The sequence below is a fragment of the Saccostrea cucullata genome, unplaced genomic scaffold (assembly GCF_032062105.1).
Source record: "Saccostrea cucullata isolate Sc308-1 unplaced genomic scaffold, CSIRO_AGI_Scuc_v1 ctg5439, whole genome shotgun sequence".
In the NCBI taxonomy this organism is placed as follows: Eukaryota; Metazoa; Mollusca; class Bivalvia; order Ostreida; family Ostreidae; genus Saccostrea; species Saccostrea cuccullata.
Genome location: NW_026929252.1, coordinates 11,296 through 29,386, shown reverse-complemented (window position 1 = coordinate 29,386; position 18,091 = coordinate 11,296). Strand labels below are relative to the sequence as shown.

At 32.3% G+C, this 18,091-nt stretch overlaps 1 protein-coding gene and 1 pseudogene across 1 annotated transcript; one reads left to right on the top strand and one right to left on the bottom strand.

The window, feature by feature from the left end:
* Positions 1–2,424: 2,424 nt before the first annotated feature.
* Positions 2,425–16,984, bottom strand: LOC134280226 (tRNA pseudouridine synthase Pus10-like; annotated as a pseudogene).
* LOC134280225 (E3 ubiquitin-protein ligase TRIM71-like) lies at positions 7,545–9,810 on the top strand. The gene is made up of 2 exons (XM_062762638.1): positions 7,545–7,563; positions 8,074–9,810. Exon 2 carries the CDS (start codon positions 8,090–8,092, stop codon positions 9,773–9,775), a length of 1,686 nt encoding a protein of 561 aa, XP_062618622.1. The 5' UTR covers positions 7,545–7,563; positions 8,074–8,089; the 3' UTR covers positions 9,776–9,810.
* Positions 16,985–18,091: the final 1,107 nt, after the last annotated feature.

Genomic DNA, 18,091 nt, shown 5'->3' with positions numbered 1-18,091 from the left:
AAGCCTTCTCCTACTAAATACAGGTAAAATACTAACATGCGTGTGCATTTTCATCTTCGCTAGCCAAGGGTTTCTGATACGATACTCTCCTCATAATCCATTGGCATACGGTGTTGATAGAAGTTGGGTTTTTTTCTCGAGTTCTCATTGGGATTCGGTACATCCGGTCGACCAATCAGCAATTGTTTTGTTTTGTTTGTTTGTTTGTTTGTCTTTTGGTTTTTTTTTTTTTTTTTTTTTTTTGGTAAATGACGATATTTGCGTTCGGGATACTTCTTGACTCTTTAATCTCGGAAATGAAAAACGCAAGTAAACAACGATTCGTAAGATAACATCCATTTCTATGAAAAGCTATGGTGTCATCCAATATATCTTCTAAATACTGTAGAAGTACTTTTTTCCGCGTGGTATTAATTTACGCTATGTACGCGGTCACACATTTTCCGCTGAAATTTATCCAAGCGTACTTAATAAAAATGCAAGGCATACAGTGACAGTTTAAGAAATCCGCGTAATTTTCTACCCGAGGATTAAAGGGAAATTGAGATTCCGCGGAATTATGACCCCGTGGAAAAAAGTACGTTTACACTATGTGATTAAGACTCTATATTGAAGCTTCCGATTTGTAACATAAATAATAAATAAACATAACTCAATTATTGCTTCTTAATTAATCTTGGAAAAAAAAAATTGAATTAATTTTTTTGAACACGCAGGTTTATTTCTGTCGATGGCGCAATCTGTGCGTACCTGATAGATTGGAGATCAATCCCGTCTTTTGACTTCACTGTATGCCAAGTGTTCATGAGGAGAGTAGCATAACAGAAACCCTTGGCTAGCGAAAACTACAAAAGAGAAACTATTCAATTTTATACTGTGTATATAACTTACATTGAATTCAGTGTATATGCCAAGTATTTTAAGAAAAATCTACCATCTCAGTATTCCTAAGGAATATTTTTTTCAGTAGGCCATAGGGGAATATTTACTGTACATTATTACATTCCTGCCCACGTCCAGAATCCACGGACTCTGACTCAGAGTGCGGCTGTACTCATTGCATCTTCCTGTGGAGGAATTAAAAATAAAATTATGAATTCACTTAAATAATAAAATGTTTTCTTTAGTTGTAAGTACAGAAATCAATGTCACAGCTATTGTGCTGTACGTAGCTGCGACGTTCATTCCCGTACTAACAATAAAATAAAAAGGAAGGCCTTTTATTGTTAATATTTACATCTGTATTAAAAACATTCAAAGTAAATTGAAATAGGTGAAATTGATATATTTCATAATAGATGAATATATTATTTTGTGCATAACTAATGGAACAGTCATTGTTCAAAATATTAACGCACTGGCTCAATTGTTTAGTGTCGTTTATGCACTGATTAATAACAATGGTCTTCATAAGAAATAAAGGAACAAATATTCAGTAGATGAAAATATATATATACTATTTCTATTAACTATTGATATTTAGATATGCATGCTGTTTTGGTTTTTGAGAATTACATCAATAAAGATTAAGTTTTTCCTAATACACAAAACGACCCTGTAGATACATGTATACCAAGTAACTGACTACCACTCTTTGTTCCATTTTATACATCAATATACATGTAAAGTAGAGACATGACGCTTTCATTTTCTATTAAAAAAGTTGCCTCTGAAAGTCAATGTTTTGGAAAACAGGCTTTATAAAATTGCAATGTTTTTGAATTTTAAATGATTTCATAACACATCTGTACTTCATTGTCCAAGAAAGGCTTAAAGTCTATTGTGAATAAAAATGCTCCATATTTTATTCTTTTCACTCATGCAGAAAATGTAGGTTAGATCCAGCATCCGACGAAGTGAGGTGGTGTGTATTAGCTCTATGTTGTGATTGGGTAGGTGGAGTTTTCCATAGTCATTTCAATATTAAAAATAACCCAACTGTTTGTATTAAAGTGCAAGTCAACATTGGATACAAAAGCTGGTTGTAATTGTATCAACGAAAGGATTTGCAAAATGTTGACTTCAGACTATCGTTTATACACTTGCAACATCAATAATCTGCCTCAATTTAGATATTGACAGTACTATGGACAAACTTTATCATATTGAATCAACTGGGAGACATTTATCACCATATGTAGAAGATCGACGGTGCTATATTGTTGCATAATCAAGGGAGGTGACAATAAAAAGTTTCAAATCATTTGGTTCTTTCGAAGGTTAAGTTGTTATTTGTCTTGTCATTCTCTTCTTAAAACATCAAGGTAAGAAACAAGCATGTCAGATTTTATAGGATTTCTTTTAATGTTGAGTTGGGGTATCTTTTCAAAATTTAAATTAAAATATGTTTGCAGGCTTCATGTAAACCGCATTTCTTTAACATTTAAGAAAGAAAACGCAAAGACTGAACTGTAGTACAAAATTTATTCAGTCTAGGATACAGGAATCTGTCAGCTTTCTTCCAAGCTTGGAGGCCAATCCAGCTCAACACTCTGTAAAAAGAAAACAACAAAATATAATGACAGTTTACTTTAATCTTAGAAATAAATCTGTGAATAATAACTCTCATTCAAGTCACACAGCAATCATCCCTCACTCATTGGTATGTAATGAGACAGTTATTATAAACGTACCTATATCAAAGACTATGTCAAAATATTTTGTATCAATACCGAGTCATTGTTTGAAAAGAAAATGAATTTTCTCCTATTTATCTAATATAAAATTTTGAAGTCATATTTGGATTATTCTTATTTCAAAAACATCATTTAACAAAAACATTGAATAAACAATAATTTGTGATTATTGCATGATATTTTGACTATTTAGAGCCTTGAGGTTTGGATAGAGAAGTTTTATTTTAGGTTTTTGCATTTTTTTTTTCTTTCAGCAGACCTTAATTTTCCATGCTCCAATTGAATAAATGGCATAAATTTTGAATCTTTATTACATGTACTTAGAATATTATGGATATCTTATCCACGTTTTATCATATATTTCAAAGTTTACCTCTACTTCTCTATTCTAAGATCAAACTCACCTGCACATCAAGTTCCACAATATCACACTCCACCCCAGTCAGAGTTCCAAGGTTTGGAGTGGTTCTCCCGAAATCTCCATGAACAAACTCTTTAATCTAGCTAGTATTTAGTTAAGGTACATATACGAGGGTTGTTAGAAAAGTTCGCGGACAAGTCCTACTGTGAGCGCGCTATTTTAATGAAATCAGTAAAATTCCCAAGATAAAAATTTTACCTATTTTCCAATAAATATACAAAGATTTGGTGTTCTCCGGTGATCCTTAAAAATTATACAGCTATTTTATCTTAAAAAAACACGCTTCACGGAGCATGCTTCGTTTTCTCACGTTCAAATTACAGAGACATCTTGATATCAAAAATTGCACAGTTGTAACATAAAAAGATTAATAATATTTTGTCCGTCCCTAAAGTATTCATGAAACGCCACTTGGCGAAATTTTGAAATAAATTGGAGGGCATATGACTGTTTTATAACAGTTTTTACGTAATCAACTCATAAAAATTAAGCCAAGAATGGGAACGTCATTGAACGTCACGGAGCACCGAGCTACTAAAAATTATGTTTACATACAGGAAAATATCTTTTTAAAAAAGAGACTAAAATGCTTCTAGATGTTGTTGAAATTGCCTTCATGTACATAGGACATAAGCATTCAAAAGAAAGTATTTTCATAAGAATGGAAGACTTAACATTTTCAATGATCAACCCCTGCAATATCACATTATCCAGCTTATCATGCTTATAGCACGGACCTTGCGCCACTGGATTTTGCATTGATTTCGCTTAGCTGCGCTGATCCCTTATTTTAAGATCTTGCTAATATCGGAAACAGCACAAAAGACATTAAAGAAGAAAAGTAGCATGTCTTGATATAGATATCTAATTTTTAAGTAGAAAAAAGAGAAGAAAAGTCTAAAGATTGAAGGACATTTAGAACTCTGAAAAAGCTTAACGGGCTTGAAATTTGGTTGTCATCACTTAACGTCAAGTGATTGCTCCGTGAATCCTATGAACACACAGTAAGAATCTTTGTAAATTTTCTATATTTTAGCAAATAGACCTGATTTTTTAAATACTAATAAACAAAAGATTAGAATTTATCCAGACATAGATCACACTTCACAATACACAATAACTTTTCCCTAAGTCAATGGGTCCACGAACTTTTCTAACAACCTTCGTATATTCAACACACCTGCATCAAGCTTTAAAAAACCCTGCATGCTTAATACACATACGTGTATAAACATTTCAAACTTGATTCTATATAGAATTGTCCTATGTTCCTGATACCCTATAATTTTTGCATTTCTTTTTTATTAAAGGAGTCTAAAAATATCCAAATTCCTCATTTGATTTTTTATAAATACACGACCATACAAGGATACGTGCCCGCTTGTGTTGAGAGACTTAAGGTGAAATGAAGGTCATCTATTTTCTCTGCTGACATGCCGTACACGATTCTCTCCCTTGTTGCCAGAGGGCGCCGGTGTAGGACTCGAATCGGAGTCTTTTGATAAATGACAAGATCCTGAAAGTAGAATACAAAGCAAATCACATTATTATATGACATTTATTCAATTGTTATTTAAACTCATATTACATTAAACTGGTTTGAAAATGTGCAGATATATCTAAGAACGACTGACATCATAATATAAGAAGCGTGAATTTAACCATTGTGACGTAATGACAGCCAAGTCTGTTTTAGGGCTGTATCAGTGATTTCACTTTGAGAGGTTATATAATATAACTATTATGGACTTCAGTGAACGGTCAATATGTGGTTATAAGGACTCATGGCAATTAATATTGACCTCAGAGACAGAAATGATAGCGACCTCGCAGTCTAAGTCACTATCACTTTCTGTGTCTTTAGTCAATATCAATTGCGATTAATCCTTATAACCACATATTGACCTACACTGAAGTCTATATTTGTATAATGTTTAACAGATGAATAAACAAGGCACAATTTAAAAAAAATGAAGACTTTTGAGTTAGGAGATCTGATTATTTACTAAATATTTTGTACATAACATAAAAGACCAGGGAATTTCAAATAATCTGTCAATAAATAGTTTATTTTGATAATTCATACTGCATCACTTAATTGGTTCTATATTTGGACCAGTCACCAAACCTGGCACAAACGAATATAAGTCCTTGACTTCATGGACACAGTCACACTTCATCTTTAAGTTTTATGTTACAAATTTTGACACAGAGCACTACCGTGACTTTCTGAAGCTTGTTAAGTTGTTCTTCAAAGAGAGATTCTTTAGACCAGCACATGGCAGAATACGTCTTTGTTTCCTCTATTTCACCTTCCTTCAGTCTATCTACATCTTTCCTATTGATGAATAGTAAAAATAAGTGCAGATTTTTTTAATTTTAAAATTCCATCATCAAGTTCATCAAAACTCTGGTTTTTTATAACTCAAATAATCTCATTTGTTGTTTCAATGAAATAAATTTTCAAGAACGACAATATTTTAATGCAAACATTTTTACCAAACATTGCAATGAAAAATTTTAAAGAAATTGCATTTGATTTTATCTTACACAATGTTTCAATACAAGAATTGTTTTTTATATTTATCTTTAATCAAAAGGTTAATTAATCTTTAAACGTAGCTATTGGCTACTATTACTCATACATTCTCTTGAAATTAGATGTATATTTCATAAATATCTGACAATCCTTACTTGTCAACAATTTGTAAATCCCTGACTTTGATATCAGCTGACTTGTTGATTTCCTGAAAGAAAAAAAGCACTCATAAAATTTATAGATATTGAATTATGCATCTTTAATTCGTTTTTCAAATTGACTTTTTGTGGTTATAAAAATAGGATATTTTGTACAATAAATGTGTTTATTATTTAAAATTAATTTTTTTGTGTTTTCCCCCTCCCCCAAAAAATGTCTAGAAACTTGCCAAGAGCCAGTATAATTGTACTCTAATAGCACAAAATTAAAGTACCAGTTTGAATTAAGTTTTGTAAGAAATATACATGTATATATTGCCTTCTGTATTTCCAGAATATCTTTTGCCGAGAATTCAACTCGATGTGGATTATCCATTTCTACAACAAAAGGCCTTCCTGCAAAGAGGAAAAGAGTTTTTTTTAATAAACAAAATCACATATCACTATTATTAATAAGTTTATATGTATAATGTAGAATTGCAACTCAATTAAAATAGCAATATAATTTACAGAAACATGTTTTCCTTTTATGGAAATTGTATCAAGCTGCATAATGAAAAGAAATAGGGAAACACCCCTTCCATGTATATGATCATTATTCTTGATAAATTAAAAACCCTGCATAATTTTCTTGAAGAGAACAATAGAAATGTTCACTTAATCAAAAATACCTACCTATATAACAACGTTACAGAAATATTTGTACAAAAATATTACACCTTATAAAGTTTCTTTTCCTATACTTTACCTTTTCCTAACATTCTTACATCCACATCTTCTCGTCCTGATGAAGAAAAACGCTGCTCTGGAAAAATATCAAAATTTAAGTACCATTATAACAAATACATTGAGAACTTGCTAGAGGCCTATTGGTTACAAAGCTTGAACTAAACTAAATCTGAATCAAACCCATATTTTTTTTCTTATAAAGGAATATATCAAATTTTAATGTTAGCTAAAGGACATAATTTTGATAATTCTGGTGTACATCAGTACACAGTCATATATTTACAACGTAATCAATATAAGAATTTTTTTTCTATAGCGATAATTCCATAAATATTGTGACTTTGTTAAACCAAGCTTTACAGTTGTAAATATATTTACAACTTTTTCTTTTTTGATAAGTCTTTGATAGTTAAACATGTTTTTAAAAATTTTAAATTTTATATATACATGTATTGTATCAGTTGGGAACTCTGGAAATAAATGTGATGTGCCTTATGAATTTGTGTAAAGTTTGTCTGTATTTCAATTACATGTAACATTGAAGTTGAAAAATATATATAATTCAAACTTTGTTCATCTTTGATGCTTGAATTTTTAAAAATATATTTGTTATTATTTATAGAACATTTTCATAAGTTTACTTGCATTATATGATTCTAATAACACCCTTAGAACAATGATGTGACACAGCTTTGCCACTTTACAATGTTGAACTTAATTTACACTTGGATATGTCAAAGTGATTTGGAAGGCCCAACCATATATATGTTTTTGATATTCTTTAGTAAAAAATTAACTGTATTAATTACATTAATGAGTAATGCAATACTGTTTTAAAATGAATAATGGGTATAATTAGTCCTTTGCAATTAAGAAAAAAATGCACATCTATTTTAAACTTGGAAGGGTGCATAATCAAAGAGTGGCTCATGAAATTTAAATTTCCAGGGACAGGTAAACCAGGAAGTGTAAACACCTGAAAACAGGTAGATAACACAGGTGTATAAATATTGTCACCAAGATTACATAGAGACGATCAGTAGTTTCATGAAAAAGGCCGCCATTACTGTCTAAAACTAGGTATTATTTAAAATTGAATAACAGATAAACGTATGCATATAGAATATTAACCATAAGAATCATTTAATGCATTTAATAAGAAGAAATTTGTTCAAGAACAGTGTGAATATTTTTTTGTACTTTCATTTTAAAATTTATGAAAACAAGATGCAATTTAATTCGACAAACTAAACTTGTTTCCTAAAAATACTGCATAATGATATTTAAAATAATAATTATATTTTTAGACTGAAATCAACTCGATATTAATTATATCAGACTTTAAATTACATGTAAACAGCATGAATTTTTATGAATCATCTCAAATTGTTTATGTTATAATGAACAGTTTTTGGCTCATAAATCACTGTTTAATACATATATTATTTTCACCCAATCTGAACTCTTACAGTTTTTAAAGGATCTGTAAATTTTTTTTAAATATTTTATTTCTTTTCAGTAAATTGATTTACTTTAAATCATACAGTAAATTCTCTTATCAAGTGCAGTTACTTTAAATCTCTACTTCAGAGTCACAAGTTTAATCATGGACCCCCGTACCAGTGCCCAGGACGTGATGCGATGTGACCTGTGTGAGACCGCTGTGGTAAAGATGCACTGTGATACGTGTCTTGTCAACCTGTGTACAAATTGTGTTGGAAAACACTTCTCTGCTGATCTCTCAAAACCTCACACCATTGTTGATTTCAAGGACAGAAAATCCACTCCTTTATACCCTGAGTGTAAATTTCATAACAAGCAACAATGTACAATGTACTGTAATCAATGTGGCACTTCTGTGTGTACTAAGTGTTTAGCATCTGATCAACATCTGGGTCATAAGTTATCAGAAATCTTACAAGTTTTGGATGAGAAAAAAGAAAAGATTCTCAAAGAACAAACTGAACTAAATGAAATAATTTACCCAACCTACCAGGACATTGCCTCTGATGTACAAAACAGAATGAGTCAGTTAGAAAAGGAATATGGAGATCTCTCAACAGCCATAACAAAACATGGAGAGGACTGGCACAGAGAAATTGACAAACTTGTCAAGAAACTTAAAGCTGAAGTTGATGAGATGAAAAACACACAGTTACAAATTCTACAGAAACATCTGGATGAAATAAACAAGACAATGGCTGATATCAAGGATGAAATTGATTCAATTGATGTTATTGAGGATTGTAACAACATTTCAAAACTGTTTAGTATTACAACCAATGTAGATAGATATAGAAATCTTCCACAGAAAATTCTGCCATCTTTACCTAAATTTGGTCCAGGCAGAATTAATGAAGAACTTGGTAAAATATTTGGAACTTTGTCGCCAAGTTCTCTTACTTTAGATAAACATGGCTACAGCATAAAGACAACACAGAAATCACCAGAAGCTGGATCCTCTCCTCCAGTCAAACAGCTTCTTGATGAACCAGAGACTGTAGTGACCATACACACTAAGTATGGAAAGCTTTACGAAGTGGCTTGTCTGAGTGATGAAGAAATCTGGACAAGTGGAAATGACAAAACCATGAAACTCTACAGCATCAATCAGGGATCACTACTCAAGTCAATCACAACCAAGTCAGGGAACAGACCATGGGACATAGCAGTGACAAAAAGTGGAGATCTAGTTTATACTGATAACAATGATAGAACTTTGAACATTGTGAAGAATGAGAAGATAGAGGAGGTGATCAGACTACAGAACTGGAAACCTCGCAATATCTGTAGTACCTCCTCTGGTGACCTCCTGGTTATCATGGTCAGCATTGATAACATTCAAATAAAAGTTGTCCGTTACTCTGGCTCCACAGAGAAACAAACCATTCAGTTTGATGATCAAGGTAAACCTCTCTATTCTTCTGGAGGTTATTTCAAATACATAACAGAAAACAAAAACTTGGATATCTGTGTGTCTGACAGTGAAGCTAAAGCAGTAGTGGTGGTCAATCAGGCCGGAAAACTGAGATTCAGGTACACTGGACATACTTCTGCTCCAAAGAACCAATCATTCTGTCCACGAGGAATCACCACAGACAGTCAGAGTCACATCCTTACAGCTGATTATAACAATGAATGTGTCCACATCATAGACCAGGATGGACAGTTCCTCCGTTACATAGACTGTGGACTGAGTATACCCTGTGGACTGTGTATAGATACAAATGACAATCTGTTTGTTGCTCAATTCAGGAAACAAAAAGTGAAGAAAATCAAATATCTCCAGTGAAATCCTACTCCTACTAAATACAAGTAAAATTCTAGAAGGTGCATCTAAAATTCTCCCGTCACCTCATTATACTCTATTATTATTGTAATACAACAATACTTGTAATATAATACCATCAATGTTATATCCATGTTTTATTCAATTAACATGTATGTTTCAAGAATTTATTAATGTTTACATTTTATTGATGTTAAGAGAGCTGACTGGGATTTTATTGTGTGAAAAGTACAGAAGAGAAACTCTTTCATTTTTTACCATATGTAACTTACATGGGATTCAGTATACATGCCAAGTTTAGGTAAAATCTACCATCTGGATATTTTTAGGGAAAATCTTTTTAGGTACATGTATTGCTGGGTGGAAATTTTCTGCATGTCAGTAACAATTTATAAGGTTTTTACATTATTAAAAAATTTGATATATGTATTGCTGGGTGAAAATGTTCTGCATGTCAGTAACAATTTATAAGGTTTTCACATTATTAAAAAATTGATTGATCGATTGTATATTGTTTAATGTCCCTCTTGAGATATTTTCAGTCATATGGAGATCCACTTGCCGATGGAGAGCTGCAAATTTTGTCCTTTACTCAGCACATAGGGCCATTGAGCAGGGGGGATATTTTTGTGCCAGCAACTACAGCGACACAGGACCTCGGTTTATATGATCTCATCCGAAGGACTGGTCTCCATGTCCCACAATGTGATTTATGGGCAGCGGAAAGGGTAAAAAAGACGTTTATGAAAATTAACAACTAATTTTATAAACATAATGAAATACAAAACAAACTACCTTAAAAACAAAATCAACAGACTCGTTTGCAAAATCAACAGACTCCGATGCGAAACCAACGATCACCAATGCAAAACCAACGATTATTCACTGAATTGTCGCTAGATGGCGTGCAAAAAACATATATTACCTGAATTAACTCTAGATGGCGCGCAAGTTTTTCTACGTAATCATTATTTTTGTACTTTCATAGGAACGTAAATCACGTGAAATTATATATCAGGATCCAATTGGTAAACCTCGGAATGTTTAATTATAGAATATATTATCGGTATCGAAATTATTTGTACTAGTATATCGGAATACATATAATAAGGGATCATATACTACCGGTATATAGTACATTATATACCCATTTTTATCTATTAGATTGACCCTGTGTATATTTTAGGGAATGACTTGAGTAATTTTAAATATTTATAAAAAAAAAAAAAAAAAAAAAAAAAAAAAAAAAAAAAAAAAAAAAAAGAGTGGTTTGTATCCATATTTTTTTTTTTTTTTGGGGGGGGGGGGGCTTAAAAATAAGGTTAAGGAATGTACAATCTAATTGAAATTAAATATTAGATCCGCTCGCATACTCGCGCGAGTTTGCGAGCGGATCTAACATCTAATTTTAATTAGATTGAGGAATGTAGGACGGCGATTATTCCAGGTTTGGGGGATACTTTTTCGGACTCGGAGAAATTAGGCAAAATGCACATGGGACAAGATCTACTGCGCATACCATGGCAAAGATGCCACCACACCTTGTACAGGAGTACAATTAAGTCTCATCCTTGTATCCCTAAAGTGTAAATTTGATCTAGAGGGGGGGGGGGGTCCGGTGGTTGGAACCCCCTTTTATTTTTGTACATAGAGAGAAAAATTTCTGTAATATAGAATAAGTCTAATATTTTGAAATAATGAAAAATCTTTGTCCTCTCCGCTCTGTAGATTTTGGCGTACCTTCCTCCGTGTACCTTCCCAACCCCGGCTAGGAGTTCCGACCACTCACAAGTAACATGCAAAAAAAATGCAGAAGGAGGGGATTCATTTTTTCTGAGAATAATCTTTTGCTGTAGTTTTAATTAATATTTTGATTTGGAAGCTCCCTCCGCAGTTTTTATTGCCGGAAAATACGCAGATTCAAGCATGAAATGAAAGTATATAATGCAGTCCGAAGCTTAAGAGAAAAGTTACAGAGAGCCCCCTCTACCCCCAAAGAAGGACTTTAGAGTGTGGTGCAAAGGTGTTTTGTTGTTTTTGTTGTTGTTGTTTTTTCTTGTTTTTTTTCCTTGCTTGTCAACTGTTTTTGGAGCCACCAATTCTTATTAATATATGTAGTTACGGACTTGTGATTCTATGCATGAGTGCTGGGGCATCGACCTTTCGAAATTTGCTGGTTCCGCCCCTGAATTTCTTTTACGGTTTCAACTATACTGAAAGGAAAAAGAAATGCATAGTAAACTTTTGAATAAAATTAAAATTATCCTTTCGATTATGTTTTCCAGATTTATTATCAAACATTTTAATTTATGTTTAATCAACAAGTTACCAAAATCTTGTGAGACTTTGACTGAAACTTCATGAGTTATTAATATCGAACCCCCCCCACCCCCCCCAAAAAAAATATCATCATCTCCCTTGCGCAAAAAGTATCAACCTTGATTATCCTGTTCCTCAGAGCATTTATCTTTTCTGTATTATATAATCCATCCTGTTTTTCGGGAGGGGGGGGGGTTCCACCCCAATAAAAACAATTCAGCACATATTTTTTTCACGTGCGCAGATCCTTTGATCTGCGCACATAGATCGCTAAACAAGTAGCGATTTATGTGAGCGGATCAAAGGATCTGATTTTAATCAGATTGCTTCCTAAGTTAACTTATTCTAAAATAAATTTAATAGACTTCACTTAGTCTACAAAGAAAAGCAAAAATGATAAAAGTACAACTTGCAAAGTGAATTTTCATTTATCAACAAATTGTGTAATGCATGAACACAATCAGATAATTTTATATTAACTTTTTTTAATAGTGAAAGGGGATTTTTTTCTTCCAAAAATTTTCTCTTGGGGAAAAAACAATATCTGCTACTGGTTTCTTGTAATATATTTACAGTCGTTTGTCTTGCGGCCTATAATTTGTTTGAATTTTAAAAGTCCGACATGATGCTATTATCCGCAGTTTGTAAAATGGATATGTTGATAGACAATTTCGCAGGATTTGGACCCGGACTACAATTAGCTTACATGTACATACACTTATATACATGTAGTAAAAACATATGTTTTGTTTTCTTTGTAACTTTTTTAAAAGATTCATTTCCAAAATATTTTTAACACATGACAGAGCAATGTGTCAGATAAATGGGGGTGTTCAATTTGGAAATCCCTGGTTATTAAAAAGCTTCTGACGTCATGACCTCCGAATAGCTCTCGCTTGGATTAAAATGTGTAAACAAACCAAATGACCTCTCATTTCAATACATATTTCTATGCATAATTTATGCTTGAAATGCACCTTGATGCATATAATTGTAAACTTTTGACATTAAACTTTTATTCTATACCCAGAAAGTTCACATGTGAGCATGTTTTTATTTTTATCTTTGAAAGGGAGGCATGCGAATTTCCTTTATGTGCTACTTTTCAGCCTTTTGACCTTCACTCTATAATTATGGCCCTGATCCATTTACTTTCCTGTGAAAGTACAAAAATAATGATGACGTAGAAAAATTTGCGCGCCATCTAGCGTTAATTCAGGTAATATATGTTTTTTGCACACCATCTAGCGACAATTTAATGAATAATCGTTGGTTTTGCATTGGTGATCGTTGGTTTCGCATCGGAGTCTGTTGATTTTGAAAACAAGTTTGTTGATTTTGTAAACAAGTCTGTTGATTTTGTTTTTAAGATTGTCTGTTTTGTATTTCATTATGTTTATAAAACTAGTTGTTAGTTTTTCATAAACGTCTTTTTTACCCTTTCCGCCGCCCATAGTGATTTAAACCCGGGACATAAGATTGTAAGGATCAACTCTTTACTTCCAAACTCTATAGAAGACACTCTAAATACTGAACCATGGGGAAACTTTAAAAATTTGAAAGGAAATTCTTGTAAATTTCTAACTGGACTGATAACTTTACAAGATGTTTTTCTAGTTAACTTCATGATGAGGATATGGAAATACATATACCCAAGATTTTACCTGTAAATCTAAATTTCTGCTTCAGTGGTCCACAGATTTCTTCCTCCACGGATGACTGACTTTTCCTGCCCCCGTCCAGAATCCATGGAGTATGACTCAGTGTGCGGCTGTACTTATTGTATCTACCTGTGGTGGAATCAAAAATAAAAATACCGTTTCATTCTCATAAACTATAGATATTAAGGAATGTATGCTGTTTTGATTTTTAAAAATTACGTCACTAAAGAGCTAGGTTCACTTTATATTCACAGAATGGTCCTGAGGATATAACAATTCATTGACTAACCCTCTGTATGATTTCATAAATCAATAGACATGAATGGAAGAAAAACAGAGAACTAACCAGCTACAAAGACAGGATCATGGACACACTTGATCTCTTCACATTTACAGACACTGTTCTCATTGCTCTTTGGGATGCTGTAGTTCCTGTGAAATAAATTTATAATTTACTCAATGTACAGTCAATCCTTGATAAATTGAGCCAACCAAATAAATCATATTTCAAAAGCATTAACAGCATAATATTTCCATTTCAATTTTTTTTCTCTGTGATAACTCTTTAAAAGTTAGCGGAGTTGATTTCTTGATAATTCTGCCGGAATGAAAATTAGACAGGTCGATAGGTCAAGAGCAAATGAGGCCAAATAGGCATGTAAATCTAGTGTGGCTGCCTTTGTGTTTGACATCAGTAGACGAGGACTATTGAAAATGGCATGGGAGTCCTCGTGTAATTAAAATCTATTAGTCTACATTTTTAAAGTCTAAATCTACTATTTTATTTCACAATGAAAAAAATAAGGAATCACTGTCTAGTTAGTATAGTATGCCAGGGACATCAACGATAGTGGGCTTTGCCCATTATGCAAATTATCCCATGTTTCCCACTATCGTTGATGCCCTGGCATACTATACTAACTAGACAGTGATTCCTTAAATATTATACTGCAATGCTATAGTTCCAATGTTCCTGTTTAATAAATAATAATTTACTCAATGTACAGCCAATCCTTGATATTTTGAACCCATGTCGTATGATAAAAATAAAATAAATTACAGTTCAAAGAATTAACAGCACTTATTGGTTTTGTCCAACTCTGAGTAATGATACATGGTTATTCAAAATTACCTCAAGCTGTTATCAACAAATATTGTTTAGAAGTGAGGTCAGGTCTCACAAAAAATGAATAGTATGGTAATGTACATCCATAAATGAATCATCTTTGCATGCTTGTCTAGAATTAAGTTTAAAAAAATTATAGTCGTTTCCTGCAGGCAGCCTAAAAAAATAGGGTTAGGTTGGAATTATTTTCTTACTTTCAATTTTTTTTTTAATTATTTTTTTGAGTGTTAATATGAACTAATATAATAAATGTCTTAGATCAACATCATATTTTAAAATTAGATATTATAACATCTGAACATACAGTTTCATGATATATCACATGATTATATTTTTTTTCTTCACTTTTTGAACATGAAATTCCTGAAATTCCCTATTTCCCCCCAAAATTAAAAAAAACTTAAGGGTCAGATGCAAAAAAATAGAAGTAGAAGGAGACAAGTCTATTTTTTGTTTTGGCCTTATAATTAAGTTAGGTCAGGTCTAGTATCTGAAGTATTCCTGATGATAAGAATCCCTATATGCATCTTACAGGTAAGTTTGGCTCCTATAGGATTAAGAGCTACTTGAGAATTGTCAGTACTGTATCCTGGTCACTCAAGCAGAAAAAGAAGGCCAGATTCAGTAATTGCAGCAAGATTGATAGTGTTAATCCATGCTAGTTAAGACACGAATAGTCAAACAATTACTTATGAATCAACTTGTATTAAAAACTTTAACTTTAACCTAGTTACTTAACCACAAAATCTAGGTTAAAAAGAGAGAAGCAATTCTGAAGAGAGAGAGATCATCCAAATGTAAGTTTGAGAGAGATGGGCTTGGGGTTATGAAATGAACCTGCTCCCAAAACCTTTGACTGGAATGCTGTCATGGGGGTATAGCATAAGCATATATCTTGCTGAAGGGAGTTAAGAAAACATCATACAAACCTTCTGAAATATCCATCTGTGATGTCAGATAAAACTTTGGCTACATTAGTTCTTGTGTGGGTATCTCAATAATTCTATAAAATTAATGAAGGTTGATTGCTTATGTAAGTTTACATAATTCAAGATCTTAATAATAGAAGGATATGGAGATAACAAACAGTATTCATTATCAAAGTCCATAAAACAATACAAAATAGGAGCAGAAGAAACACGGACCTCCGAAACATCAGATGTGAGATCAGGTGCCACGGAAGAGTGAGCATCCCCTGCTGACCGATCACACCCGATATTAAATATTTTTTATCACAACCAGCATCATCTAAATTAACTTGTACACAATGTCTTAATTATATGTATAACCCCTTCCCCAGCAAACTTAACATGATAAAGTATGTATGTTTCAAACATGGCCAAAATGATCATCACATTACTGCAGACATTATTGGAGATACATTTTTTTAATTCAATAACACTAAACCTGCATTTAAATTCAAACTTACCTTTTGTTGGTTTTTCCTTTTTCTAAATAATGCTGGACTGTGGTAGGATCTACAGGAATTTTAACAAATAAATCAAACATTGTGAGAGACAGAACGAAATTATATATCAATTTTCAAAAACTACAAACATTTGTATGAGTTACATGAACAATCTGTTATTGAATACGTACAAAAATGTGCATTCTTTGTCTGACTTATCGTAGGTAAAGTTGAGAATAATGTCAAACTTGCTCTACAAAAAAAACCATTGGTAGTCAATTGTTATGAGACTTTCTGTAAATGTTGTCTCTTAATTAATACAAATTTTCACACATAACAAATGTTCTGGCAGTGTGCATTCCTATATATAACATCTATAAGATCCAAAGATTCTAAAAATGGACCTCCAAAAAAAAAAAGAAACTACAGATCAATCAATAATTGCACAACTCAAACCATTACTTTACAACTACTTTCTGTATGAAATATTTTAGTTTTTACAGTAAGTATTGTGATTTTAAAATTGTATCTGTTACTATTCATTCCCTGTACATGCACAGTGTAATACTAACAGACAGTGATGTGAAAAGTTGTAAAAAATCAACCTTGAATTCAAAAGGTGCATTTAGAGCTGCTGCTAAAATAGGACCACTCCTCCATTTCCACACATCCTTAACTGACGCTATGTCCTCTATCAATTATTTACACTCATACAGAGATCTGAAAACAGACATATAGTTCTAATAAGTAACCCAAGCCTCATATCACAATCAGGGATAATGGAATGGACACAATGATGGAGAAATTGGAAATGGTCAGGTAAAATGTACTCACTTAAACTTTTCATTTAGCGCAGAAGGAAAGCATGCTTAAACGAAAGATTGAGGTTTTATAATGAAACAAGTTAAAACAACTTTTTCCTGTCACATTATAAACAAATTATATGAATATGTAAATGAAATCCTTTAAACCTATAATATTAGATAATTATATTAAATATATATCTTGATCTTCAGTTACATACCTCTCGAAGAAGTGAACATTAGCACTGTGTGGTGGGAAAAATGTATGTTTTAAACTGATGATCACTGGATTTAACTGTCTCCACAATCTGTTCAAATGTGGCAAAGGAAAAATAACACTTCATATACATGTAGGTACTTAATACAAATTTATATAAATTAGAATCTATTAAAATGTGGCATGTAATTTATTCAGGTTTTGCATACAAACACTGAAGTTTACAAAATGTTTAACACAAGATTTAACTTACTAGAGAAACTCTTTTATACACCTTGCAATCCTCAACAGGCAGGACAAGGAAGGGAGGTTAAGAGATCCTCCTGACCATCTGTTAGTGATATCACTTCCTGGGTCAATTCCCTGAACAAACATGTAGTATATCATGACCAGAAAACCTGTACTATTTAAACTTACTAGTACCTTGGTTTTTTTTTTTTTTTTCTGAACAGTGGTAGTATATCTAGTACAAAAATTACATCGCTTGAATGATTAAATGTGTTCTTTAATACATACAAAAGGTGTTTTCCTTGTCATTAATCGTAATTAAAATTGAAAAAAATGTCAAACTGTAAAAACACTGGTGATCAAACATTACAAATGTTTTATTTATAAGCAAGACCAAATTGCATGTCAAACAAATGTTCTGGTAGCATGAATCCTTAAATACATTTCTAATAGATTGTTTCAGTTTAGATTTATACATGTATACATTTATATTCAGCATTCTAAGAAATGTAAATGTGCATGATGTTGTTTGCTCCATAGTCATTTCATTCTTAAAA

Coding starts and splice junctions, on each gene's coding strand:
- LOC134280225 (XM_062762638.1), top strand. CDS start 8,090: ATGGACCCCCGTACCAGTGCCCAGGACGTGATGCGATGTGACCTGTGT.